Raw genomic sequence first — 27850 nt, 5'->3', positions numbered from 1 at the left:
GTTTGTGTGTTTGTTTGTTTATTTGTTTGTTTGTTTGTTTGAAGTTCAATCACGCATTAACTCCTGGATGGATTTGGCTGAAATTTGGCATGATTATAGCTCACATTCCCGATTAACATATAGGCATATTCTTATCTCAAAATTCCTTTTGGGCTCCGCCCCAGTGGCTTTGTGGTTCCCCATGTTAACCTTATGAGTATTCATATTTAAAGGGAATAAAAGAATTTAGTCAGCTGTTTCAACTTAAAAAGTTGGTTCTATGGCATGCAAAAGCATTAAAAGTTATAAGATTTACCAACAGGGTACAGCACTATTACTTTTTTTGCATCAATGGAAACAGCTAATTTGAACTAGGCAACAACAAAAATACCCCCGCCGCAGCAAACCTGCAGACTAAGCGAATTTCCATTAACCTGATTGGATTTACACTAAAATGCCTTCATAAAAATAGCACATTTCTTTCCTATTTAAATAGAATTAGTTTAACGAGTACTTAGGTTTGCTGCAACAGGGAGGGTAAAAAAGATTTTTTTTATAAATAGTTTAGTAAGAAATAAAAGTATTTTCCAAAATCAATCAAAATATGTTCATAAACAAGCAAACTACAACAGCTGACTTATTCTCCATAAGAATAACATGGGAATTTTAAAATTACAATTTTTTTGAATTTTCTCCGTAACAATTAGGCGCATAATAACGCTTCAATATACTAAATTATTTGTTTTTTTAAGCTCTACAAAATGGTTTGAAAATAAATTGCGAAATTTTGTGTTTTTAGGGCCAAAAATGGGAAAAACCTATTTTTACCCCATAAAACCCCCGTTCCCATAGTCCGATCATGCTGGTTCGCGAACTCGTTCAAGTTTATCCTGCCTTACACCTTCAAACCAAATTTTATCAAAATCGGACAAAAATTACTCAAGTTATCGTGCGGATGGACACATATATATATATATATATATATCTCTATATATAGATATATAAAAATTTGAACGAATGGTGTTTTTGGCCTCTGGGGACATCAAAATGAAAAAGTAAATCGGTCCCGGGCTTAGGTCTTACCATGAGACCTACGGTAATAGCTACTTCCCTATAGGGAAATTCGCTAAAACTATGATATGCATTGAGAACTGTCAAAGAAGGAAGGATTGTTTACAGTTACTTTTATTTTTTAATTTTGTGAATCATTTGTGATATTTTACGAATCTTTAATAATTTATTTTTCTCTATTGTTTAGGCGACATGGTAGAATACTATGGTCATGGTAGATGTGTAATACTATAGTACCTATACCGTAAATTTAAAGAAGCAAATTTTATGAAATCATGTCCTCCCCCATTGCAAACACAAAGCTTGAGTATAACTGCAATAAGCATTTTATACTTATATGCCAATCCCGTACGAAGGACGGGTACTCTGCTAGTTGTTCATAAATAAGCAAAATACAATAGTTAACATATTTAAAAATAACAAAGGACATAACAATCACATAGGAATTCTAGATTTACAGTATTATTTAGAATTTTCTCCTTAACCAATAAGCGCATAGCAACGCTTCACTAAGTTTATGTTATTTGTTTTAAGTTCTACATAAAATAGTAGATTTACACATTTGTACCAAATTTGATCAAAATCGGAATGTTTTTGCTCAAGTTAGCGCGCTAAGGGACACATATATATTTGAATGAATATTATTAAGAAGAGCGGATGCTGTTTTTGGCCTCTGGGGACATCAAAACAAAAAAGCAAATCAATCCCGGGTTCAGGTCTTTACCATGAGAACTACAGTAATAGCTTATTTCCTTCATGGGAAATTTGCAAAACCATTAGACATGTTAAAAGTCATTAAATCTATGAAGCTTTTATATTGTCAGATCCATCCAAGCTTGTCTTTTATTGAAACCACAAACTTTTTCCATTTTGAAAACATTACTACAATTAAAATAAAAAGTAATCAGCAATAAAAGTAAAACAAAATTACAACTGTAAAATATAACATATTATATTAACATTATAAGTAATACTTGGTCATATGTCTGCATTTGTAATGTGACTAAGGCACATGGGAATAGCACACGAGGAGGATCAGATAGCATAAAAAGGCTGGGTGAATAACCAAAGATAATGAAGACTACTGCCGAATGTTATATAATATTATATATATATATATATTTTTTAAAGAGGATGGTGGACTCTTTAAACCTTGCATTTGCCCGTCCACATAGACTACAGATCTGTGTGTGGAATGTATCCAGCAAAGCAAGGGGTGAGCCGGCACAGTACGAAGGTGAACTGTACTGATAAAATGTTTGCGGCAGTGACCAGGATCCGAACCCATGACATCACTGCCTTGGGTTCGAAGTCCATGACGCTACCAACTGAGCCACTGACTCAATCTAATCACTCAATATAATCTATAGTAGGCTCACCAATTGATATTGGTAAAATAATTCAAAATACTACTTGTATTTGCTATAAAAGTTCTGAAGCTCTTTGATTTTTAGTCATAGTCAACAAATTGAACAAATTGTTTTTTTAAATATTAAATAGGGATAAACTTGTCTACTAATATCGTAATTGCAAATCTTTTACTTACCAACAAATCTGCTTTTGCCACTATCTCTTTCTCAGCCATAGCTTTCTGTTTTTGAAGGTCAATAATTCGAGCTTTGGTCTCTTTCAGCTCCACTAATGCGTCGGTTTTTTTAATCTCATTGTTTCTGTACTCTCTTTCACATTGGGCTCTTAACTCTTCCATCCACTTCTTCTTATTCTAAGGTAATAAAGCACATTGCATCCCACAGGGAATTTAGTTTGGATTTAAACTTAAGTATATTTCAGGGATTTTAGGTAAATCTAGTAGATTGTATGTGAAAAGGTTTGGTGACAAAAAAAAACATAACAAGTCATGACTCATCACCATCCTGCTGTCAAAACTATGTGTCACTATCCAGTATTAACATTACTTAGCCTAATCTTTACTAATGTTTTTGTGCATGTCTTTATTGGTACGTGAATTGTATGGGGTTTTGGAGTGATGTCAGTGAAAAAGATGATTCTTACTAGCCTGACATTTAATTTGAGAATTAACTTTTAGGTTCAAATCAAATCTATTGGTTGTCAAGAAAACCATACTCACCTGACAAAAATTCAGGCATGTTAACGTTTTATTTAGCATAAAAACTATGATAGTGACAAGGCCTATGAAATCGAGCTTTAAATGTGTGCCACATAGCAAATAGTTTATACAGTAAATGAAACCAAACACACTATTGGAAGAAAATCTAGTTTGAGTTGTTGTTGTTTTTTTTTTTGTTTTTTTTTACTGGTACTATATATTTTTTATTTGCAAGTCAAGTCAGAGAAAACAAAATTATAAAATAAAATTATGTTAAAAATATCAATTTAGCTGTGATATACATATATAAAAAAAATACACTATACATAGCTTACCTCAATCTCCCTTGCATAAGCCTCTTGAAGCTGTTGGACGGTTTTATCATAATCCATTCTATAGTTTTCTAGATCTTTGTTAAGTTGGTGAATATCTTCCTTTACTTTTTCATTAAGCTCCAAATCAAACACCAACTTTTCATATTCCTCAACACTTTTATCCATATCCTCATTAAGGGCCTTCATTTCTTCATCGCAGGCTTTGTTGATGCTTTCACGTTCTTGGTAGAAGTTGAAAAGCTATAAAATATTAACTTTTGTACCAATATCAAACTCATATACAATTTTAACAATGACATTAGAATTGAAAATTCAATTTTATCATTTAAGCCAAGTCATTGACACTTATGTGTTTCTTGAAGAAATTACAAATATAATGATGTTTGCCTATTTGTCTATTACATTTATTACAAAAATAAACTCATAAGGTTAAATAATTATGGACTTGACTATTGCAGTGGCGAGTCTCAATAATCCGAACTTTGGTCATCCAAAAGTCCGCCTAATCCGAAACAAAAAAATATTTTTTTAAAATTTTTTTTATAAAAAAATAAAAAATAAAAAAAAAATAAACTTTTAACACAGTTAGCTGTACTTTGTCAAAGTATTCTGTATCGGGCGGGCGAGATAGACTTTTTTTTGTAGAGTATTTTAGTAAATATTTCACCATTTTTGTTATTACAATTTTCATTTTTGTCCCGGGTTCCAATCCCGCCAAATCACAAATGGATTTTACTAAGTGATAATGCTGCAGCCACTAGGTCTAGCATTAAGTAATGTAAAAAATAATCCCGTGCTCGTGCCTAGCGTTCTAAGACAAAAAATTGTTTTTTAAATTATAAAAAATTAAAAAAAAAATTTTAGTTTAAAAAAAAATTTAAAAAAAAACTTTTAATCCGAAAAATTTGGTAATCCGAAATGGGCCCGGTCCCAACCATTTCGGACTCTACTGTACTAATACAAAAATTGCAGACATTTCCTTTTAACTATTATTTAACATGTTCGTTGCAGACCACTCACTGGTGAGTGCTCTAGTTTTTTTCTAAACGCTTCTTGAGCTAAACGCTCAACGGTGAGTGCCGGCATTGCCTACATTCCATTCAATTTCTGCGCAGCTTACTGGGAAGAACAGGTATTTTTATGTCTGCGTTTAGCTAGGAATGGGTGCTTTATAATGGTGTAGGTTGGTTGTAAATTTTCCAAGTAAAATCCCCTTCTGGAAAGCTTAGAAATCCACTTGTTGTCCCGCTTTCTCCATCCAATTGGCAATACAATAGGGCCAGCTAGTTCCAGGCAGTGCTGCTATCTATGAGTGTTTTAGTAAATTACGTCGACTCTCGCCATAACACAACACATCACCGCACGTCATTTACTATTAGTCTGACTGAAATATTTGAAAGCCAAACGGGTTTGTGGAATGAACTGTGTAATATGTAGCGCTTCATGCTCCTAGCGTTTGATTTATTTCTATTGTTTGATCCAGTGATGCTGACCAACATTCCTTATAACAGTATTTTTATTTATGTCAATTGTAATTTAACAGTTGATGTAAAAGCTTTACTTGAATATTTGAACACAGTCAGATAGTGAAGAAGAGACAAAAATGTTTTTGAAAGTGGAATGGGTCACGTTGATAATTATAACCTGACTGTTTGATGTAACCTTATTGTAAATTAGTGGTTTGATTCACCTAACTGTCTTAAACTTAAGTGCTCACGTAGCCATAGTCCCGAACAGTGCATTGCTGTCCAATTGTTATTTCCTTGATTTGTATATTTTTTTATTATTTCACTCTAAATTCATTGGATGGTTTGAATTCAGATAGTTGGTTTTCAAATAATTTGATTTTTAATCTATAATTAAAGCAGCTGAAACCTAAACTGATATGTGCTAAAACTTCGGAGTCTACTCACCTTAAGGTCACTCTCTTTGGAAACATCTTCAGCTTTAGCCAACTCTATTTCCAAGTTCGTCAGAGTCTCTTGATGATCAGTCTTAGTTTTACTTGCCTCTGCAAATTGCATACTGAGATCCTGGCAAGACGTTTTCAGTAAGTTGTTTGTTTCTTGAAGTTTTGCTGATATTTCTTGGATATCCAAACTAAAAATTGCATTACAAAAATTACATAGTCTGGAACTACAACATTTATGTGGAATTTGTTATCATGAACCAACATTGAAGTGTCTGAATAGGGCGATTTCATAGAAATGTACTTACTTACACACTAAAAAATACCTCTGGATTCGTCAAAACATCTTTGTTATAAATGTAGAATTTAGAACTCCCTATCCTCCCTTGTATTGTAATCAAGCCTCATGTTATTACCCAAAGAGGTTTTATATTTGTTTTATATATGGTTGGAATAGTTATTTATCTTTTTATGTTTTTATGTTTTATCTTTTTATAACACTGAATATTAATATTCAGTGTTGCATTCTTTGCCTATGACCGCGCCAATTTTAAGAAAAAACTGCCTATTGAAGAGAATAAAGTGAGATGAAATTAATTATAAATAGTGATGTGTCATTACCAAAATTTATCAGTTCTTAATACAGATACCACTACAATTTTTTTATTTTGTTTTACTACATGTTCTGAATGGATTTGTTTTACTACACCATATTGCACAATACTGTCTTTATGTCCTTCCATTGAGTATTTTTGAGGAATTGGATGTTTTTCAAAAGAAAAAAATGTATGCAGCAATGATACAGTTCAACTAGCCAATTTAAGTTTATATCATTCTAAACACATTAAAAAGCTACCATATTAAAGATAAATGAAGATACGGTATAACAAACAAACAAAAAACGATATTATAGAGGTGGACTAGCCTGACATTTTCAGTGAAGCCAAACTCGAGGTCTGAGTGGCCTGGTCTCTCTACTAGGCCTGATGAGCCTGACCTAATAATTAATTTTTAATTATGTATTCATGATGGAAAAAAGCTTGGCTAGATTGAAAATCTCAGGCTCACACACCTCTACAAAGAATCGTTAGTTTTGGGGAGTGTCACATCCCCAATTCCTTTTCTATGTGAATCTGTTATACAGTAGAACCTCCGGAGGGGAGGGAGACCACGGATAACGGATTACCACATTTAATCCAACTCGCCATAAACATGTATTACAAACCCATAAAAATGCCTAAATACGATATAAAGGGAAGTTAATGTGATGATTAATTTGCATTTTACATCATCAAAATACAATTATTAGTATTGCGCAATTGTGATATGTCAAGTCATTAACCTTGGTTCAGTAATAAAAACTGTAATGTTTAAACACGCTTACCCAAACAAAACAAAAATTGCCAAACACTGTACAGCAAAAAATCACGTACAAAACAAAACAAAAGAAACTTTAGATTAGTAAGCTACTACTACCGTAGTTATCATAGGCTACTACCATAACATTTTCTTGGGATTTTTTGAGGTTATGTAACATAGTTTAAGAGGCACCTATTGACCACGGTTCATCTGCCCCTGGTTAATCGAGGTTCTACTTGATGTAAAAATGCTTTTAATCCCAACTTATTTCTATAAGGTTCACTCAGACAAACTTGACAATGAGAAACAATATTAAATAAACTTGATTAATTGGAATCAATAGAGTGACATGTGTGTAAAAGAATGTAGCCTATATCATACCTTAATTTCTCATGTTCCTTCAAATAAACTCGTTCTTCTTCCTCAAGGATATGTATGTCCTCTTCGAGAACTAAGACATTTTTGAGTGAGCTCACATTCTCATTTTCTAAATCCGCAATCAATTGGTTCAATTCCAAAATATTTTTACCCAACTCTTCTTCATTACTCGACAATTCAGTTATTTTCTCAACGTGGGCTTTATTTTCAATATTTAAATCATCACAAGTTCCTCGCAGCGTTACGTTTTCTGTTTCAATCTTCATACACACACTGTACTTGGCAGTCAAATCCTCTACATCGGTTTCAAGTTCTTTAAGCTCCTGCTGTTTCTTTATACTTGTCTAAAACAATGGTTCAATTAACATGAGTTTAGCAATACAATAGAGTAATCAAATTGTCTAGATTAGGTTTTTCAGATCAGTCCGCGGTCGTGTTGACATCATCGTCGTCTCCTGCTGTCACAGTAAAACCCTAGTTAACCCGCGCAGTAATGGAACATCACCATCATCTTTCGCGATCACGTAAAAATCATAATCATCTCATTCAACCGTCTATACATCATTTTCTTCTCAAGCAGTCGAGTTGCAATCATTGTCGTCTCCTGCGATGGCGGGAAAATTCTGATCATTAACAAAGGTTGTGTAGAGAGGTCACGGTAAAATCCTGAATATTCCTCGCGGTAACGGAACATTATCATCGTCTTCTGCGATTGGGACAAAATTCTGACCATTCCTAACGGCCATGTAGCAACATCATCGTCTCCCACGGTCACGGTAACTTTATCGTCATCTTGCAAAATCGCGAAAATAGCGGTAATTTTCAAATCACGCGATCTTCGCAGATGAGTTGGAAATCAGAATCGACTTTGAGCAGTTGATTCTCGATCACGATCCCAAAAATATTATATAATCAGTGGGGTTTGATAATTGACCCATCCTTAATTTAACAGTTAGCAATAATTAATGAAACAGAGTTACACCAATCAATTTGAACAGCCTCAGATTAAAAACTTTAAAGTAAAGCATTTTCAATCTGAAAACTACTCTGTTCCTTTAGTATAGGCCTACTTGCTACTTACTGCTACTAACTACTTACTTACTACTAACTTGCTGTTACTGTACTTGCTATGAAAATAAAAAGACTAAGTAAAAACAATCCATTCTGTTAAGCTATAAAGTAATACCACATCTTGATATACATTTTTTACCTTAGAATATTCTTCTTCGTCAGCATTAAGCTGCCTATTTTTATCATTCGACCTTTTTATATCATTTTCTAATTCAATCAAAGTATTCTCCAACTCTGTTATATTTTTGTCTAATGTGTTGATTTCAGTGGACATTTCGATTTTCCTGAAAAAAAGTTACCTCTTGTTTAAAAACTGTGCACAAAGAAAAAAATCCTTTCAGCTAGAGTATAGATAGAACCTTAAGTTTAATAAATTATATTTTACTGAAGCACAGATGCATGTTTGTGTCAGTTAATAGGAAAAATGCAAAAGTAATTATTCAAGTTTTTGATGCCAGGTTAACACTGTTAAGATTTATGAGTATTTGCAAAACAAACTATTCAGGCTAAAGGTAAATACTACCGCCGCTGCAAACCTACAGACTAAGCGAATTTCAATTTTCATGATTGGATTTTCAATAAAATATCACCTTTAAAAATTGTATATTTATTTATTATTTAAATAAGGGACCGTACAAAATGGTACACTTTCTTGACTGTTACAAAAACAAAACCTACGCAGAAAATTAGGGATGGACAAGGTTTAAATCTCATCTCGGTGAACAAGATTTTTTTTATCTCGTTCTACGAGGCAAGATTTTATTTTTATCAAGATTTTTTCGAGACGAGATTTAGATTATATATAAAACAAAACATTTAAAAATGCCTGCAGAAAGTCAATGCGATACACGCAATACAGGAGCGCATTGTTGCGTTTTCTTTGCGTAGGCGTTCTTACTTAATTAATACTAATTATTTAGCTACATGTAAACACTGTTTTGCTTTAATTGTTTTATGATTTTTTATTTCATCGCAAATGATGAGAAGTTTTGTTAGGTGTAAGCAGTGTGAGAGATGTTTTAGTACTGTAAACATAGACAAACAAAAAGACACTGTAAACAAGTCACTCCAAAATCATTCTAAAATTTATAAATAAAAACCTTTTTTAAAAACAAAACGTTTTTAAGCGCACTAAAAAGTAGAAAATAATTTATAAATATGTGGAGAGTATAAATACTTGTAAGATTTAAAACAAAAAACGTGGGGTGCATGCAATAGATAATTTACAATTACCTTCACCTATTGAACTAATGTATTATTATCAATTACATGCACCCCACGTTTTTCGTTTTAAATCGTATTCGTAGAAATTATTTTCTACTTTTTTTATTTAACGTGTGTGGATGTTAAATCTATTTCAAGCATCTATATCAGATTAAGACAGAGGCATGTGGGAATTCTAAGGTTTATTTGAGTTTCTTTTCATATAATTATGTGTTAGATTCAATGTATCCTACCTACTAACTATAAATATATCAATCTATTTAATTTATTGTTTACTTTATAGAATACTAAATAAATAACAATTGACATTATTAACAAACAACTTTATATCTACAACCAGATTGTTAACTTTATTTTGAAATGTTTGTTTGTATAAAGAATCTCTTGGGAGCATAACCTGTACCTCTTAACCTCTGGTCTTCGAACTGTCAAATTTAAGTATTTACAGCTGACTTAAATTAATTGATATATTTACATTCTTTCAAAATGTAAACAAACATGGAAAATTTGGAAGCCCATGGGGCGTAGCCCAGGGGAAATATGAAAATTAAATGTTATAATATTGCATTGTCATCCATTTGTGAGCTATGTTTCAAATTTCAAGTCTCTAGCTCATCAGGAACTTCGTTTAAAATTGATATAAACATTTGTAGGAAAGCGAGCTAATAAAAACAAGCCCATGGGGCGTTGCCCAAGGGAAATATAAAAATTAAATAATATAATATTGCATTGTCATCCATTTTTGAGCTATGTTTCAAGTTTCAAGTCTCTAGCTCATCGGGAAGTATCAAAATTTGCAAGAAAGCGAGTTAATAAAAACAAGCCCATTGGGCGTAGCCCAAGGGAAATATGAAAATTAAATGATATAATATTGCATTGTCTTCCATTTGTGAGCTATGTTTCAAGTTTCAAGTCTCTAGCTTATCGGGAAGTTAGTATAAATTTGATTGCAAAATTTGTACCGGACAAGAAAGCAAGCTAATAAAAACGTTTTAAAATAACACAAACCTGAAAAATTGTAATTCAATACATAACTAGTAAGACTGATGTTTCAAACTGATAAATTCTGTATTTTTAAAAGTTGAACTATATCCTAACTGATATCACCATGTTTCCTATGCGTAAGAGTTATTTTTAATAATGTAGGACCACAAATACTTGAACAGAACTGGTATGGATTATAAACGTAGGCAAATGAAGTTTTTGGCCCAAAAATAAACATTGCTTAAATGGAACTGTCTAAACCATATGTTAATGCTATTTGTATAGGATTCGAGCCAGCAGCGCCATTTGTTTATGTTTATGATCCATACCAGTTCTATTCAAGTATTCGTGGGTAGGACTAATTAATATTTGTTTTTTACTGATGTTTTTTATTAGTGTTTTTAAATAAAAGATTTGAAATATTGTTGCCTATTATTATTATTTTTGTATTTAATAAGTCATCATACATCAGTAGGTATTTAACAATGTTACAAAATCAGGTTAAAATGTCAAAAGTGCATTTCCAGTTATATATGTATGAGGAGAAGGAAAATCCCGTCTCGATCTCGTCTCAAAATTTGATGAGAAATCAAAAATCCTGTCTCGTCTCGAACTAAAAATCTAATCTCGTCCATCTCTACAGAAAATACACTGTAGAAACAGTAAAAAGTTCATAAAATAGAACCTTGTTTGTTTAAATGAACTTCTTTTAAACTAGTCTACTAAAGACTCAGCTATACTAACTAAAGATTCAGCTAATCTTCACAAGAACGGTTCAAAGCTCCCTCTATAAGTAATCATAGTAATGACTCAGACTGAAATAAGTAATCACTCAGTATAGCCTTTGTACATTTATTGATCATTGATTTAGTGCTACAAAACTATACCTGTTTAATTCGTCTTGCAATTCAGTTTCCAATTGGGTACTTGCAGAATTGATCTGGTCTGTTTCTGCTGCCAATTCCATCTTCAATGTTTCAAATGTCTTCTTCAGCTGAAAGATGGTAAATCATGATTGGATATCAGATTTTCAGTCCCTGTCTGTTGAGAGACACCTTTACATATAAAATAGTGTTCATGTGGTAGGCCACAAAGCCATATAAAGCCTATGTTTGGCGCTAAGTAAACTAATTTTTAAAAGGAAGGTAGGATTACCAGGGCCGATTTACCGAATAGGCACGGTAGGAACGTGCCTAGGGCGCGAGGCAATTGGCTTTTTTGGGGGGCGCCAAAAATTTGGAAAAAAAGTTGGTGGTTGTTTTCATGCGATTGCGGTAAACTTCTGATAATCCCTCGCGGCCGTGTAGACATCGTAATCGTCTCCCGCGTTTGCGGCGAGATTCATACTATTTTCAGCGGTCAGGTCGTTTAGACATAATTATCGTCTTCCATGATCGAAGCAATATATGAGCATATCCCGCGGTCGTGAGGAGATTATCATCGTCTACCGCGAATGAGGCAAAATTCTGATCTTTTCCCGCGGTCGCAAGGACATTATCTTCGTCTTGCGCGATCGCGGTCAAATTCTGACCACCCCTCGCGGCGGTGAAGACATCATTGTATCGTCCCCCGCGGTCGTGTGAACATATTAATCGCCTCCCACGATTGTGACAAAGTGGTTATCATCTCCCTCGGTAATGTGGAGATCGTCTTCCGTGAATGAGGCAAAATTCTGATTTTTTCCCGCGGTCATGTGAACATTATCATTGCCTTGCGCGATCGTGGCATAATTCCGATCGTCCATCGCGGCCGTGTAAATCATTATTGTATCTCCCGCGGTCCTGTAGACATCGTAACCGTCTCCCGCGGTCGTGTATACATGGTAATCGTCTCCCGCGATTGCAGCCCCACACAGCACACTACGTATAATATACGTATATTTTAGAGATACATATCCATTTTATGTTTGGTAAAATCCAATACGTAAAATATACGTATTTTATACGTCTCATATCTACTAATTAAAAAGATTATCTCCTATTTGTATTTAGTGGTATTTATTAAAAGTTGATGCAAAAATAACAAAATCTTTTTTTTTAATGCTTATGTTTCAGAATAATCATAGGTCAGGTAAATCCGGTTGCTGTATATTATACATAAATTAGACGTATAGGCATAGATCCAGATCGACGTTTGTTTAAATCTGTATATAAAAACACAAAATGTTTAATAAAGTAATACAAGGATAAATAAATTATTAATGTATTTAGAAGTAATTCTATACAAGTGCTGCGATTTTGCACGCCGGTCTAGCTATACATAAAAGTCTTTTCCCCTCTCTCTCTCTCACTCACTCACTCACTCTCTCTCTCTCTCTTTCATTCCCGTCATCCTTTGCTCTAGCACTAGTAGCGCTGTCTGCAGTCTGCTGGATTTCAGTTAATTCAAAATTGTGTTTATTATTAGCTGGTTTATTATGAATATGTAAGGATGTCGTTGGATCACTCACTTACTGTTTTTCACTAAGTTTACTTGGCCAGTTTTTGAAGAGTTAGAACAGTTTTGCTACTGTTAAGTGGTATAGTAAATTAATAGAGTTTATTCCCAATAATCTCAATTCAAACCCTAGTCGTTAGTTAAAAGTTTGGGTACTAAAGTAATATTTTGTAGGTTAAGTTTTTCTGTTGATTCTGCAAAATTGAACTTCGTTATTGCTTTAAGGTAAGTGTCTGGATTATTATTTTAACAAATTAAATTAATATGATTTGGATTTTGGGGTTAGGTAATTGAGTAACTTAACCCCTTTTCCGGTAGATCCTTGATGATTATGAATAGGATAATTACTGTAGTTATTTTTATAACCTAGAATCACTTTCCAATTTTATTGACCTAGGTTTAGTGAGTTATGTTAAGTAATAGTGTTTTTATTCATTTCTAAGTCATCGCGTTTGGGACATTGCCTATAAAAGAACATGAGGTTATTACCTAATCATCATCTAGGCAAGATAGGATTGACAGAATAAAGAAGAAGGCTACGATTAGTAGTCAAAGTTTTGCTGATTGTTGTGGGTACACTTCCATATCTGTTGGCACAAACAACCGAACGAGTAAAATCGATAGACATATTGAATTGTTAGGTTAGTTGGGTAAGGTCAACCTAACCTTACTAACCAAACGATATATCGAATTAAACAATCGAATAATCAATATTAAGTTACTCATTCGGTTGTTTGTGCCAACAGATATGGAAGTGTACCCTTTGTAGAATATCACGGATAGATTGTTGATTGTATTAAGTAGGTAGGCCCACTGTAATGTTAGACTAAAAGAGCTGTAGAAAAGCATGCTTTACAAAGGCCATTAATGAAATTTAATTGAACCCCTGAAACTTTTTGTCCTAGGTAAAACCTAGTAGCCTAGTACATTATTTTATTTTTTGCATTGAGTTGTGGCCTTAGACTCGTAATCTATTACTGCATAGTTTGCGAAAGGGTTGTTAAACTTACTAGCATGATAAGTTAGGCCGATGAAACAAAGCTCAAACCTGTAAGTTAGCGGTTAGTAAACCTATCACAATAAAATCTCTCTTAACCGATCCTCGATCAATCGCTCCTTATATAGGCTAGGCTAAAACCCATGTCCAGGCAAAATTTAGATTTTGTTAATACCTCTAAATATCTTTTCTGGATTTTTTTTACAATTTCCATCTAAGTTATATTTTTACTAGGTTCATGGTAGGACTAATGATAAGCTGTTTATTGGAGATTTCATTATGTCAGTAGTACACTTTTTCAGATTGAATTCTTTACAAGAGACGGACGTTCCGTTGAATATTCAGGAAGAAGGACGTTGGTGAGGCTGATCATCATGTTGCTGTCAATTTCAGTTGTGAAGGAATGAAAGGGGAGAGAGCGTTGAACAACCTTTCAATTTTCAAGGTTTTGGAATGTAAGTCTGTTCACATTACCGTACATAACTTAAAACTTGTTAACATTATGATTTTCTGGGATGATCACTGGATTAATTATATTTTTTAGACAAGTTTCAATACAAAATAGCGCACTACAGTGGGGAACCTCGATTAACAGTCACCCTTTAAACAACCACTCAGAATACACGGGAGTCAACCCCGTGAGCCAGCGTAAATATTTGCAACCCAGTCTTTTCCTCACCTCCACCCTCCTCCCGCCAAAACTGCCGCAATAGGCTAAGTGTCAGCTTATGTGTCACGAGCTGTATAGGGTTTGATTTCTTCCCAAACCTTTTAAACTAACTTACTGCAGCCTACAGGTTTATAACAGGATTTCTGTCATCCGTCTATTATATTAGCTTCACAACATTCACGCTCCTGGTCCTGAGTGTGATGGTTAATAGATGTTCTACTTTAGGCCTACCTATGTTTAAATTATTCAAGTTCTAGGACTAATTAAATATTAAGGAGGGTCTTAAAAACCTATTTCAGCCTTTTTACCAAGTTTCTACTTCAATTAGAAACATTAATAACAAATGTCTCTTTTGGAAATTCCAATTTGCTTACAATTTAGGGTAAAAACAATGCAATGGCTAGGAATTCAACCCACTGGCATACTGAAATTGCATTACCTAACTAAATGAAATGAAAATCCTTCTTTATTGAGGTGAACTTAGGACCTCATAGTCCTTTCTTACAGTTAACCTCTATACAACTAATAATAACAAGAAAATAAAAAAATACAATACAGTTTGCAACATAACTAGTAATAAAATAGCATACATTTATTCATCTTCCCTAACATACAGTCACACACACATACACCCTCTGCTGCATCTAAGCCTAACGAGTATGTTTAATCTATGGCCTAACGCACGCCACCTCGCCAAGCCACGGGCATCGGGTCAAGGTAATATTCTTTCAGCATCACCATCAGTCGGGATGGGGTTTCTATGGATTTGATGGGAATAGGTATGGAGTTCCATAGGCAGCATGCTGTTACTAAAATGATTTATTTATAAACAGTTGTTCTTTGATGAGTAGGTTAAAGCGAAGCGTGGACGAGCCAGAGGGAGTATCCCTTTTGCGCCCCTTTCATTACAAAATTTTAAGTTCTTTGCGAGATGATTTGGAATTCCAAGATTGATGACTGAATGAGTAATTAAAAGTATTCACAATTTTCTAATATCTTCTAATTTCAAAATTAATTCATTAATGTAATAGGGTATGACGTGGTCATCACGCCTAAGATTGAACAAGAATCTAACACAATAATTTTGTACACGTTGTAATTTTGTTGCCAAAGCAAAGTCATATCATTAACCACAGTGTTGCAGTGTGGAAACAAGAGTTATTTGACCAGTAAGAGTTTAATGTGAAAAGGTAGAAGTCGTTGCATCTTCTTCAGTATGTGAACAGCGGCAAAACACTCTTTTACAAGTGCTTACCACGTCAGTCCAGTCCAATGTGCGGTTTAAAGTTAAACCAAGACTTTTTACTTTGTCCAGGTATTGCAAAGTGGATCCGTTTTTACAATGATTTTTGGTAAATAGTCTAAGTCCAATTTGTTGAGTAACCGTGAGTGACCTATTATGATTGGCTTTGTTTTGTCAGAATTTAGTCTAAGCCCGTCATATACTTTTACGACTCTGTAAATATGTTAATCTATTGCCCCTGGCATTGTCTTTTGCAAGATGCAATGATATTTAGTCTATGGTACTACTTTTCCCATTGTATCTCAAGATCATTGGGCATAAAGATGAGCATTACCAAATTTTCACACACAAAAATCTAGGCCTATATGAGTTTTATCACATTGAAACTTCTGATTGCAAGCCGATTCCGATTAAGATTTTCTGTGAGTGTTTTGCCTGAGTCAAACATACCGTTGAAGAAAATATGTTGCCATTATCGACTCGGTTAGCAAATCACTCAGTCATTGTTATGAAATTGTCAAATGATCTTTAGTATATAAAGCCGTGTTTACACTGGAGATTGGGACTTTGGTAGGTAGGTCTAAAACTTGTTTCTAACAATTTGTGTGAACAACTCCTGCGTTGTGGAAATATCGTGATTTTTTAATCGCACAATTGCTGCAGATGCATCCTGTGTTCATAATACTATTGAAACTAGGCCCTAATGCCTGACAGATTCTGCAAAACATTCTTACTTTGTTTCATTATAAACTGTATAAATATAATAATTTGTGTAGGTAGGCTGAGTACAGTATAGCTAAATGTTTGGTGCGCTGGTATTATCCTTAAACCACTTATTTTTAGAGGGATTTTTTACCGGAGGCCAAAAATAACTACACAATTGAAAAAACATTTAATTGACATACTGTCCAAATTTGACATCATTAAGATTAGCGGCCTTTGAGTTCTGTCTCCCAAAAGGCAGCGATGTCGGCGAGGATTGACTGAATACACATAGCCTACTCCACCAAGTAGTTATATAGTGTGCTGCGGCGGTTATGTTAGGTTGGGTTGTCATAAATATGTTTGTAGGACTTTCCTCGTTTTGTTATGAATCAATTGATTCCAGATGAGTAACGATAACAGAGATACAGGCGGTGACCATCGATGTATTACACATTGATGGCGGTGACAGGTGATGCGCACGCTCTGTTCAACAACCTGACCTTGGCCTATTTGGGAGGATTTAGCAGGTGAAAGTATGACTCATCTGGTATGGTTATATTCATAACGAAACAAAGAAAGTCCTACAAACATATTTATGATAACCCAACCTAACATAACCGCCAAAGCGTGCTGCATAAGGGTGGCCTCCGGATAGTACGGTACCAAAGTACCAAATGTTTTTAAGATAAGGGAATTGCTTTTTATAAACAGCAAACCTTTTTCAGGTTTACTAGCTGCATCATGTCCAAAAACCTTTCCTAACAAAATTTATGAAGGAAGAGTAAGAGAGTGGTTTACACAAGCTGGAACAAAAATGGCAAGTAAAAACAAGAGGAGATCATTGTAGTCTGTGTAAATGATTAATTTTTATAATAAATCTTTATTTATCTACTGTATTACTTTGTTGTTTATCTAAGTCTTCTCCTTTAGTGTCTGTAATTTTTTTCATTCTATGAAAGTCTACATTTAAGTATTTTTAACAAACACATAAATAAAAGTCTAGGGTTAACTATGTTGTTAGTTCAAATTTTTTTTGTGAAATAAAAAAAATAATATTAATTTTTTTACAACAGCATTTGATTATTCACACCATAGATGAAGCAGTTGTTATTTTTTACTACTTGGCAATTACCATTCAAAATTTTAGTTGCAGCAAATTGATATATACAAGGATTATATATCCCACAGTCTAGGATGCTTTCTTTTGTCTATACTTTCCGTTTACTCATATTATACAAACCGTATGAACTAAGTGTTGACCTTAACTAACGGTAAGTTGTGCTTACAGATTTTGTAGATTTATCTTATTTATGGGTAACAAATGTAAAACGTATGGGATAATGTACGTATATCTGTAAGACAACTTCTACGTAGATTATATGTACATTATACATCTGCTATATAAATTGTACGTATATTTTACATATACACGGTTTATGATAATGGACCAATCTATATTTATACGTATAATCTACAGATATTGTATGTCCATGTAGACCTTAAATTGACGTATATTGTACGTCAACAAGTGGGACATTTGAGCGTATATTATACGTACATTTTATGTAACCTATCTCTCTGATATACGTATTGTAGATCTAAGTTGAACATACATTATATGTATAATCTACGTATGTGTGCTGACTGGGGCAAAATGTAAATCATGTTCCGCAGTTGTGTGGACATTATCATCGTCTTCCGTGATCGTGGCAATATTCTGAATATCTCGCGGCCGAGTGTAGACATATTATAGTCTCCCGAGGTCACTGCTGTCATGCGCGATCACGGTAATTTGAAAACTCCAGGTAGAAATACAAAATTCACACATAATTCCCGGTTCATAAAATTTCCGCATGATTCCCGGATTTCCCGGTCGGTGGACACCCTTATGTATATATTGCAAAGGGGCGCTACTATTAGTTGTGCCTAGGGCGCTAACAGGGTCAAAAACGGGCCTGAGGATTACTAACATTTTAGTAGCCTACTTACAAAATGTTGTTAGCCTAGATGTAAGTTTTAAAATAAAAACCTGGTAAAGTTATACCTCAACTCTCTGTGGTTCTACGATGTTAATCTTGATTTCCTCCTCTCGGCATGCACTCAGAAGCTCCCTTAGTTCTTGTACCAATTCCATCTCCTGTTGCTTAATCTGCTCAAACTGTTTACTTAAATGTGTTTTCAATTGACATAGCTCAGTTTTTTCTTGTTCTTTACGTTCTTGAAGCTCCAATACTAGAGCATAGAAAGTACAGATCTATTAGTATATATGCCTAAAACTTGGACTAATTTATGTATCTATAATATTACAAATACAGTGGAACCTGGATAATTCGAACTTCTTTAATTCGAAATCTTCTTTAATTCGAATTTTTCCCGTGGTCCCTAGCATTTTGTATTAAAACAATGCTAAAATAACGTGGATAATTCGAATTTTATTTTGGATAATTCGAATTTTTAAGTGCCAAATCATTAAATTATTACTCTAAATATATTCAAAAATAATAAATAAAAAACATATTCCAAGCCACATTTGACGAAATGTTTGCGTTAGAACAAGTGCCAGCCCTCGCGCGCCTGCGTTTAGTCTGATGACTCATACCTCCCCTCCCGCCACCGCCCTACAGGTCATTGTACCCTACACTCCCTTCCCCTTTCTCCTCTCCCACCCACCACCACTGACCTCTTTTCAGTGTCGCATTGTGCGTGGTCTGTATCGGTTTGCGTGAAGGCCGTTACCTAACGTAGTTTTGCTGTTGTCTTAGACTTTTAGTTTCAAGTGATTACGTGTACAGTACTGTAGTTTTAACGTACCGTACTGCACTACTGTATACATTAACTTTTAGTGAGTGTAACTGTGTAGTGATCATGGCATCAACCTCATCGAAAAAACCAGGGTCTTATAAAACTTTGACATTAGCTGAAAAAGTCGCTGTGATCAAAGAAGTGGAAAAAGGAGTCAAGAAAAAATCTGAAATCGCGAAAGACTTTGGAATTCCACCCAACACCTTATCAACTTACTTAAAAAATAAACATAAAATTCTCAGCAGTGCAGAGGAATTTGATAAAGACAGGAAACGATCGCGAGAGCCAGGAAATCCGGATGTCGACAATTGTGTGCTTAAATGGTTCAAGCAGACCAGAGACAAGAAAGTTCCTGTGAGCGGTCCTTTGATTAGAATCAAGGCTGAGCAATTTGCTAAAGAATTAGGGAAGCAAAACTTTAAAGCTAGCACTGGGTGGCTGGATGGTTTTAAGGAGCGCAATAAAATTTTGTTTAAGGCAGTGTGTGGTGAAAGTGGGGCGGTGAACCTGCAGGAAGCTAATCAGTGGAAGAACGATCTGGAAGAGATGATCCAGGACAGAGACCCGAGAAATATTTTTAACGTTGACGAAACCGGTCTTTTTTTCAAATGCACGCCCGATAAAACACTTGCATTTAAGGACGAAAAGTGCCACGGGGGGAAATTAAGCAAGGAGAGAATCACGCTATTGGTTGGTGCTAATATGGATGGTTCGCAAAAGCTGCCTTTGTTGATGATTGGAAAATCGGCCAATCCTCGTTGCTTTAAAAATGTCAAGTCTAAGCCAGTAGAATATGTAAGCAGTTCTAAGGCTTGGATGACAAGTGACCTTTTTGCGAAGTGGCTAATGAAGTTGGACAAACGGTTTGTTAAAGAAAATCGACAGGTTCTCCTTTTCATTGACAATTGCACGGCACACAACACCATACCTGTCATGGAAAATGTCAAAGTGGTTTTTTTCCCAGCCAACATGACCTCTGTTGTCCAGCCCATGGATCAAGGGATCATAAAAAACTTGAAACACTTTTACAGGGGTTTGTTGGTCGAGAATATCCTGTCCGGGGAAGGAAACGCCCTCAAAATAAAGCTGGACATTTTAGAAGCATCGCGAATGTGCAAACAAGCGTGGGACAAAGTGAAGCCGGAAACAATAAAAAACTGCTTCAAAAAGGCAGGTTTTGTTAAAACCGACGAAGAAAGCGCCGAAGAAACTGTAACGGACGAAACTCTACCAATCGACGGCTGGGAGGATGTGGCACCCAATCAAACCATCTTGTACGAGGACTTTCTTAATGTAGACGAAAATGTCGCTGTGTGCGGTGAATTAACTGACGCCGACATCGTAGCAGAAGTCCTCGACACCGAGGAACAAAATGACGATGGATCGGGGGACGAGATCGTCGGGTCACCGGCCGATGAAGAAGAAACGCCAGTACCGAATGCAGCCGACGCCATGACCTACCTGAGAGAAATTCGGCGATTTGTGGAGAGCAGAAATGATGTCGGTGATGTACAGTTTAAATCATTAGATGTTTTAGAATCATTTATCATGGCCGAGAGATTAAACTCAAAGAAACAAGCCAAAATCTCTTCTTTTTTTGTAAAACAATAAATTAGATTTGATATGTTTTTTGTTTAACAATCAGTCAATACGGTCTCCAAACTTTTAGTTCTCTTTGGCCGATATTTTTCTATTTCTGTCCTGTTGTCCTGTATAGGGCCTATTTTGCTTAATATTTTGCTTTGGACTATTGGTAATCGTGTGAAGTTTGCGTGCAGTTCAGCTATTGCTGAGGACATTTTAAGGTTAGTTAATTTTAGTTTTGTACATAATTTCGTTGTCGTTTGAGCGATTGCAAGTTATTTTTATTGTATACTATTACTGTAATAGGCATTATTCAATAAATTAATGTTCAAATAGTATCAATAAAGTTAATAGTTTGAATTTAAAACGTGTTTTTATTGTTTACGGCCCTGGTTATAAGAACTTATTTAATTCGAATTTTTGGATAATTCGAAGTTTTTAGCTGGTCCCTTGAGGTTCGAATTATCCAAGTTCCACTGTATTCAACCCATCCACTAAAGAGACAGTCTTTTCTTAATCTAATACACAGTGTTGGGGAAGCTACTTTTAAAATGTAGCTAGCTACAACTACTGCTACATTTCCAAAAAAGTAGCTTAGCTACAGTTACAGCTACAGTTCCGAAAAAGTAGCTAGCTACAACTACAGCTACAATGAAATGTAGCTACAGCTACAATTTTAGCTACTTTTCCAAAGACGTTACTTTTTTCCCACGCACATTAGGTAAATGTAAAATTAATTGCAACTACATTTTTATTGAACAAACATTTAAACAAAAAATGTCAGTATTGTATCTAACATTACTTGGAAAACAAATTATTCCTAGATTGTATTTAATTTGTTGGCATTATAAACCTAACATTACATAAAACTAATCAACTGCAATAGGTATATAGATGTACAACAGAACCAAATAGTTGGGTGCCCCGTCATATTTAGTACCATTTTTAAATATTGCATTATTTTTAAGCATCTTATATGTAAATTTCATTAAGTTCAAAGGACATACAACCAAACTATATTTTAAAAGCTCATTTTATTTCTTTAATATAGATTCATTTATATATGTCTTATATCAAAAATTAAGACCAATAAAACTGTAAAACGGTTATTTAAAATACTTTTTTTGTGTTACAGAGCCTAGCCTACTGAAATTGGAGTTTATCGCATTTCTTTATTTTTAATGTTAAAAACGACATTGCTATAACTTTTAACCATAGTGATAAGTTACTTGTTCTATGAATAACACTTTTCTATGTCAAGAAATCGTCCTTTATTGTCATTATGCATAGGGCAAATTGTGCTTCAACCTAGTTGGTGCAGAAAACAGTAGCCTATTCAGCAACTTATCCTGAAATCGGCTTTTAATTTAAACATGTTGACAATTGTAAAGTAAAAATAACATGTAGGCCTACTTGGCTATGTAACAAGTTGGCTAAAGTAGGCTTGTTCTTGCAAGGACTAAACAGATATATTCCTAATAATTGAACTTGAAACTTTGTATTCGTCTTAAAACATAGCATAGCCTAGGAATAGTTCTAGATACAAGAGCTGTTAGCAGGAGCAAACTGTGCTATTTTTTCAATGTAAGTTTCATGTTATATGGAGATTTTTTCGTTACAATTATCATTTAGTCTAGACATATCTTAAATCTCATCAGGTAATTTCCTCTTTGTTAATTTAGTAAACATTTGAAAAATATTCGTAATCTAACCAAGGAAGGGCTTGTGATGATGAACCACAATCAACAGCTGAATCAAAGGTTGATAGACCAGCTTTCTCATTATTTTAAGGTTTAGTGTTGGTGTCCATTAAAACCCAAGTTAAAACACTATCGATATAATAAAGAAACTAAATTGATTACTAATTTCCCTGCCAACCACTTGCAAGCATTCATTCAATAGCTTCTCTTGTCACCGGTAACGTTTAAACGTCGTCTGCATCTAGCGATTTTATATTTTATTTTATCTGACAGTAATCATAGAGTAGTAAATTGGAAATGAGAGCCAAAAATTCAGATAACACTCATTTAATGGCCTTCATGTCCACACAACGTTGTAATAGGGAATGAAACGGGTGCAACCAGCTGTATGAAGCCAAGAAAGTAGGCCTATTTTTTTTGAAAATCTCAGTTTGATATTGAAAGAGGTTGTTTCACGTAAGGTTGAGGTTATGATAAAAATCACTATCTCAAACAATGTTAATGTAGCGAGAAAAGTAGCTAAAATTCCGCTACAACTACTTTAAAAATGTAGCTAGCTACAGCTAAAGCTACAAAATCTTAAAAGTAGCGTAGCTACAGCTAACGCTACAAAAAAAGTAGCGCGCTACTGTAGCGTCGCTACTTGTAGCGCGCTACTTCCCAACACTGCTAATACAATACCGAATTTAATCAAATTCAGATGTTTTCTTCTCAATGTATAGTGCTAACATACACATATAATATAGATGCATAGACTCATAGATACAATTCATAAATGAATTTTAACGGATGGTGTTTTTGGCTTCTAAGAACCTCCAAAGGAAAAAGTAAAGGTGTAGGCATTATCATAAGACCTACAATAACAGGCAATTCACATAAAATATAAAAAAAAAATGAAATCGGTCAAGCAACCTTAACATTATCACTTTATGGAATGACTCAACACAGGTTACAAAAAGAAACCGCATTACCTGCGGTCCCACCCGTAGCACCAGCATGTTTCGTCTGAGGACGAGAAACTAGCCCTATCCACTGTTATCAACAAACTGCTTCCACAGAGCATTCTAAGATAACTACCGCCTACCATCTGATACGCAAAAGATAGAAAAGCATTTAGACCTGATAAAAGAGTTCAAGAATGATTGCAAAGTGATTGCAAAAATATAGCCTACCCAAAGCTAAAATAGACTGGGACGGTGGCATCGCCCTGTAATCCAGCTACTAGAAGGTCACAAATTGTGGATATTTATAGGCATGCACGGTGGATGTGATACTCCTTGGTGTGGATTAACGTCTGCACTAGTGAGTACTACGACTATCCGCAGTACTATCCTGCCTAATAATTAGACCAATTCGTATACAACATGACAAAAATGTGATTCGGATTCCACTATAAGCTGTAGGTCCCTTAGTTGCCATTAGCTGTATGGGCTAAATTAACAGCTTTGTCTAAGGAATATGTCTGCCTTAGTCACTAACAAGACTACAAGATCGCGCCACTCATCCTACACTCATCTCCATTCATACTTGGCTTAAAATACCTACTCTGTATGGTCGCCATTTCAATTAAAAGTATTCAAGTATTAAGCTTTTCAGGAACATTTTGCAATCCCTGTTAGGAAAAAGATATATTTAGCTTTAAATGAAAAATGGACGGACTTCTACTTCAAAGATCTCCCTGGTGTAAGCACAAGGAGAAGACCTGCAAGACTTATTTTAAGGTAAAAAGGTTGCCTTTTTCCAAAAAGGGTATAACATCCCCATAACCACTACACCAAGTCTTTGAACCTTAAGCTAGATATTTTTATGTGCCTAAAAATATACTTGAGTACTTTAAATCTTACGAGCTTTGTTCGCCGCTTCTACATAGTAGTTGTTTTCTTTCTCCAAACTTTCACTGGAATCTTCCTTCATCTGTAATTTTAATTTCAATTGTTTCACCATGTCTTCAAGTTCATTTTTGTAACCAAGCATTGGATTTATGGTTTTTCCCCATTTTTCAAAATTGTTATCCAAATCTTGAAGTTTCTCTCTTAAGTTGTGAATCCTAAAAAAATGACAAAAGAATAATACAGGCCTAACTTAAATTACTAGGCCTAGGCCTACACAGTTTTGTCTTTAGTTAATCATGTAAGGTTGGTGATATATAGCAGGGGTCTCCAACCTTTTTTACTTAAGGGCCACAGTAAATATTTTTTGTGGAAGGCGGGCTGGAATGTCAACAATTCAGTGTAGATAGGTAGCCCCCCTCCAAATAACCCACAAAGATGTAGTTTTCTAATCAAGAGCACAGCAATGAAGTTTGAACATTTCTTGCAGATTTTTCGTTTGCTATATAGGCCTAACCTTTTGACTAACTAAAAATTCTGTACGATTATGTGCAAATGATACTGTAAAGTCTGCGACCAAACAAAATAATTGACCTAGGTACCTCACATAATTATTTGTGGGTATATAAACTATGTTTGTCATATTTATACTTTGTTAAAGTAGACCCCCTCTTAACCGACCTCGTATTAACCGATAATCGGATTATCCGCCTTCGATCGTAAAATAATACAGTTTGTTTTAACCGACCTTGCTTTGAGAGCAGCTCGTTTTAACCGCCGCTTTCTAGGAATCTCGGCATTTCCGCTCCCACGCTGGGCGATAAGAACCGAACCATACGCTTATCTCCACAGGATATGACTAAGAATAAGTTATTTTGTGTTGATCACAAAAAATATAGCACAGCCTATTGTCAGTTTGTCATCATCATTCGTGGCTCGAGCGCATCTGATCTGTTTGTTATCTGTGGGGCAAATTTATAACATCATAAAGTGTGTTACAATTTTGAGAACTGATTATCTTATCGCTGGAGTAAACAAACAACGCAACTTGTAGGGAGGGCAGGGAAGGGAGGTTAACAACTCCAAGGTCAAGATAGTTTTTGTGCCTCGAGCCTTCAGTGAGAAGGCTATAAATAAACGTCCTGTCTTGTAACAAAATGGTTGCTTGTATCTTTAATTTTGACAAAAGGTTCTGTACCGTATTACGATGGATTTGTAAAGCATCAATTAATAAATTACAGTACTAAAGTTATTAAAATAGGAATTTTATTGACTCTTGCCTAGTATTATAATATATTCCACTGAAAATAGGCCTGTTTGACTTAACCGTGTTTAGTGTTAATTTGTGACTTTTCTATCAAATAGGAAAAAGGAGATAAGAGTAGTTTATTTGATAAATAATGCAATTATGATTTCAAAATAATGATTATATAATTCCAAATAAATAGCACTTCATTATGTTATGATTTTAGGGATTGTCCGTTTTATCCGACCTAGGTCCGGTCCCATTAGGGTCGGTTAAGAGGGGTCTACTGTATAACATAAGAAAATGACTTTGTCATTACTTACAGGTATTGCTATGACCGTGAGTGACGACCACGTGGAATTCCCGAGTTACCGAGTTCGCAAAGGACGATCACGTTATCAATGAGACCGCAACATTTACTTACGGATATTGCTATAACCGTGAAAGACGAGATGATCGCAGTACCGCCAAGACCGCAAAATTTGCTCGCGAGCCCGAGTGTAGCCATGATCGCGAATAACGATCACTTGGTCACAGAGACAGCAATATTTTACTTAGGCCTACATGTGTTGCCACGATCATGAATCACCATCACAATATTACTGAGACTCAAATTTACTTATGGGTATTACCGCAACTTTTACGATCATCGATTTATACCAATTAGGGCCTTATATAGATAACTTCTTGATCAGCATTGTACGTGTTATTAAATTTACGGAAAGTCTTATAACACTTAAAACATATATTAACGCTTATCCTGTTTCTCACAAGACGGTAATAGCCTACATAAAATATGGTAAGTGGTGATCGATTTCAATCATCATCAGACCCATAGGCGATTGCCTGAAATAGGCGTAAAAAAAACCATCTTTTATGTAGGCTATATTTACCGTCTTGTGAGTAACAGTATAAGCGTAAATATTATGTTTTAATTGTTATAAGACTTTTCTTATATTTAGGCCTACTTTCCACAAATTATATATAAAAATAATAATTTTCCAGTAGGTCTTTCTGGGCTAGGCAAAATCTGTTTGCGAGCCAGATGTGGCGCGCGGGCCGTAGGTTGGAGACCCCTGATAAGTATTTACAAGCTTAATGTCGGTGTGTTTATAAAAGTTTTATTATAACCTCAAGATGTTTCCAAAGACATTTGTTGAGTAGCCTTAGAAATGTTAAACCACTAAGTTAGTACCGTAGGTAGTGAATTTTGGCCTGGACCGAAACTAAAGTTCGCTGAGTAATAATATTAACCATTAAGTATGTACAATTAGGCTTGTACAATAAAACTTATTTATGAAAACATGGACTTCCTATTGTTCCATTGTTAATAGGCCTACAATATTTGTTTATGTATTATAGGCATATTAGGCCATTTTATAGAAAAAAAGATTTGGAAAAATTTGAAAATAGGACTTTTCAAAAAGTTCAATGCTAAGAGAAGAGCAAGCATAATTTAGCTAACATAAGTTAGACTGTTTAACTTAGTTTCCAAAATGAAGAAGTTTCTCAATTTGGTTGGTTAAGCCTATTAATCTGCCCTTAAATTAAAGAAAAACGTTTGAAACGAATAATTCAAAGAGTGACAATGATCATTTAAAGTACTTACTTAGACATGTGAGTCTTGTTTTGTATTGCTTCACTGTGGCTATTTATTTTGACATGTTCTAGTGTTGATTGCTGTTTTTTTATGTTGTCAGCTTGCCTGCGACATATTTTCTTCAACTCGTCAACTTCATTTCTATTCTGTGCAATTCTATCTTCCAAAATCGCAATCTCATTTTTGAGAATGGTAGCAGATTGTTGTACCAAATCTCCGTAGCTCATTGAGCATTCAGAGCCATTTTCAACATCACTGTTCTGCATCTTGGATGTGCAGTCCTATAATTTGTATCTTCGAAGGACTCTAAGTGAAACATTTAAATTGTTATGAATTATGAATAAGGCTGGTTAAATAAACGACCATTCATAAAAAATTTCAGAATTAAAACTCAATTCAGCTTATTAACTTGAAAGAAGTTACTTTTTTGGAGAGATCTAAGTTGATCCTAAGTTAAGTTCACCTTGGTAATTTATTGTAGTTAAGTTATATAGGTAGCCTACTATTTGGTATATTTTTCCAAGGATTGTGTTTTATTTTTATTTTTAATTGACTTTGTCTATGTGATCGTAGGCTACCTACATGTTTTACAGATAGGCCTAATAAATTATTTGATATGATTTGATTTATTAGCTTATAACCCTTTTTGATTAAAACTTA

The 27850-nt window shown here is 34.6% G+C and overlaps 1 protein-coding gene and 1 long non-coding RNA gene across 2 annotated transcripts in view; one reads left to right on the top strand and one right to left on the bottom strand.

The window, feature by feature from the left end:
• The window catches only part of LOC128990350 (kinesin-related protein 4-like), a 35144-nt gene extending 7842 nt beyond the window's left edge, over window positions 1-27302 (bottom strand). The window contains exons 1-9 of the mRNA XM_054412693.1: window positions 27200-27302; window positions 24360-24562; window positions 18474-18661; window positions 11266-11372; window positions 8310-8454; window positions 7103-7443; window positions 5367-5553; window positions 3454-3693; window positions 2597-2773 (exon numbers count right to left, since the gene is read on the bottom strand). Of these exons, the coding sequence (XP_054268668.1) occupies window positions 2597-2773; window positions 3454-3693; window positions 5367-5553; window positions 7103-7443; window positions 8310-8454; window positions 11266-11372; window positions 18474-18661; window positions 24360-24562; window positions 27200-27207 (1596 nt within the window). The 5' untranslated portion in view covers window positions 27208-27302. The remainder of the gene's footprint in view (window positions 1-2596; window positions 2774-3453; window positions 3694-5366; window positions 5554-7102; window positions 7444-8309; window positions 8455-11265; window positions 11373-18473; window positions 18662-24359; window positions 24563-27199) is intronic.
• Window positions 12755-17317, top strand: LOC128990351 (uncharacterized). Its single transcript, XR_008490517.1, has 3 exons — window positions 12755-13039; window positions 14114-14266; window positions 17155-17317. It is a non-coding gene; the product is annotated as an uncharacterized LOC128990351 (long non-coding RNA).
• Window positions 27303-27850: the final 548 nt, after the last annotated feature.

The sequence above is a fragment of the Macrosteles quadrilineatus genome, unplaced genomic scaffold (genome assembly GCF_028750875.1).
Source record: "Macrosteles quadrilineatus isolate MER2022 unplaced genomic scaffold, UCM_ALF_1.0 Scaffold_3__2_contigs__length_128488019, whole genome shotgun sequence".
NCBI lineage: Eukaryota > Metazoa > Arthropoda > Insecta > Hemiptera > Cicadellidae > Macrosteles > Macrosteles quadrilineatus.
The sequence above is the reverse complement of the archived record's forward strand: the minus strand, read 5'-3'. Positions and strand labels throughout refer to the sequence as shown.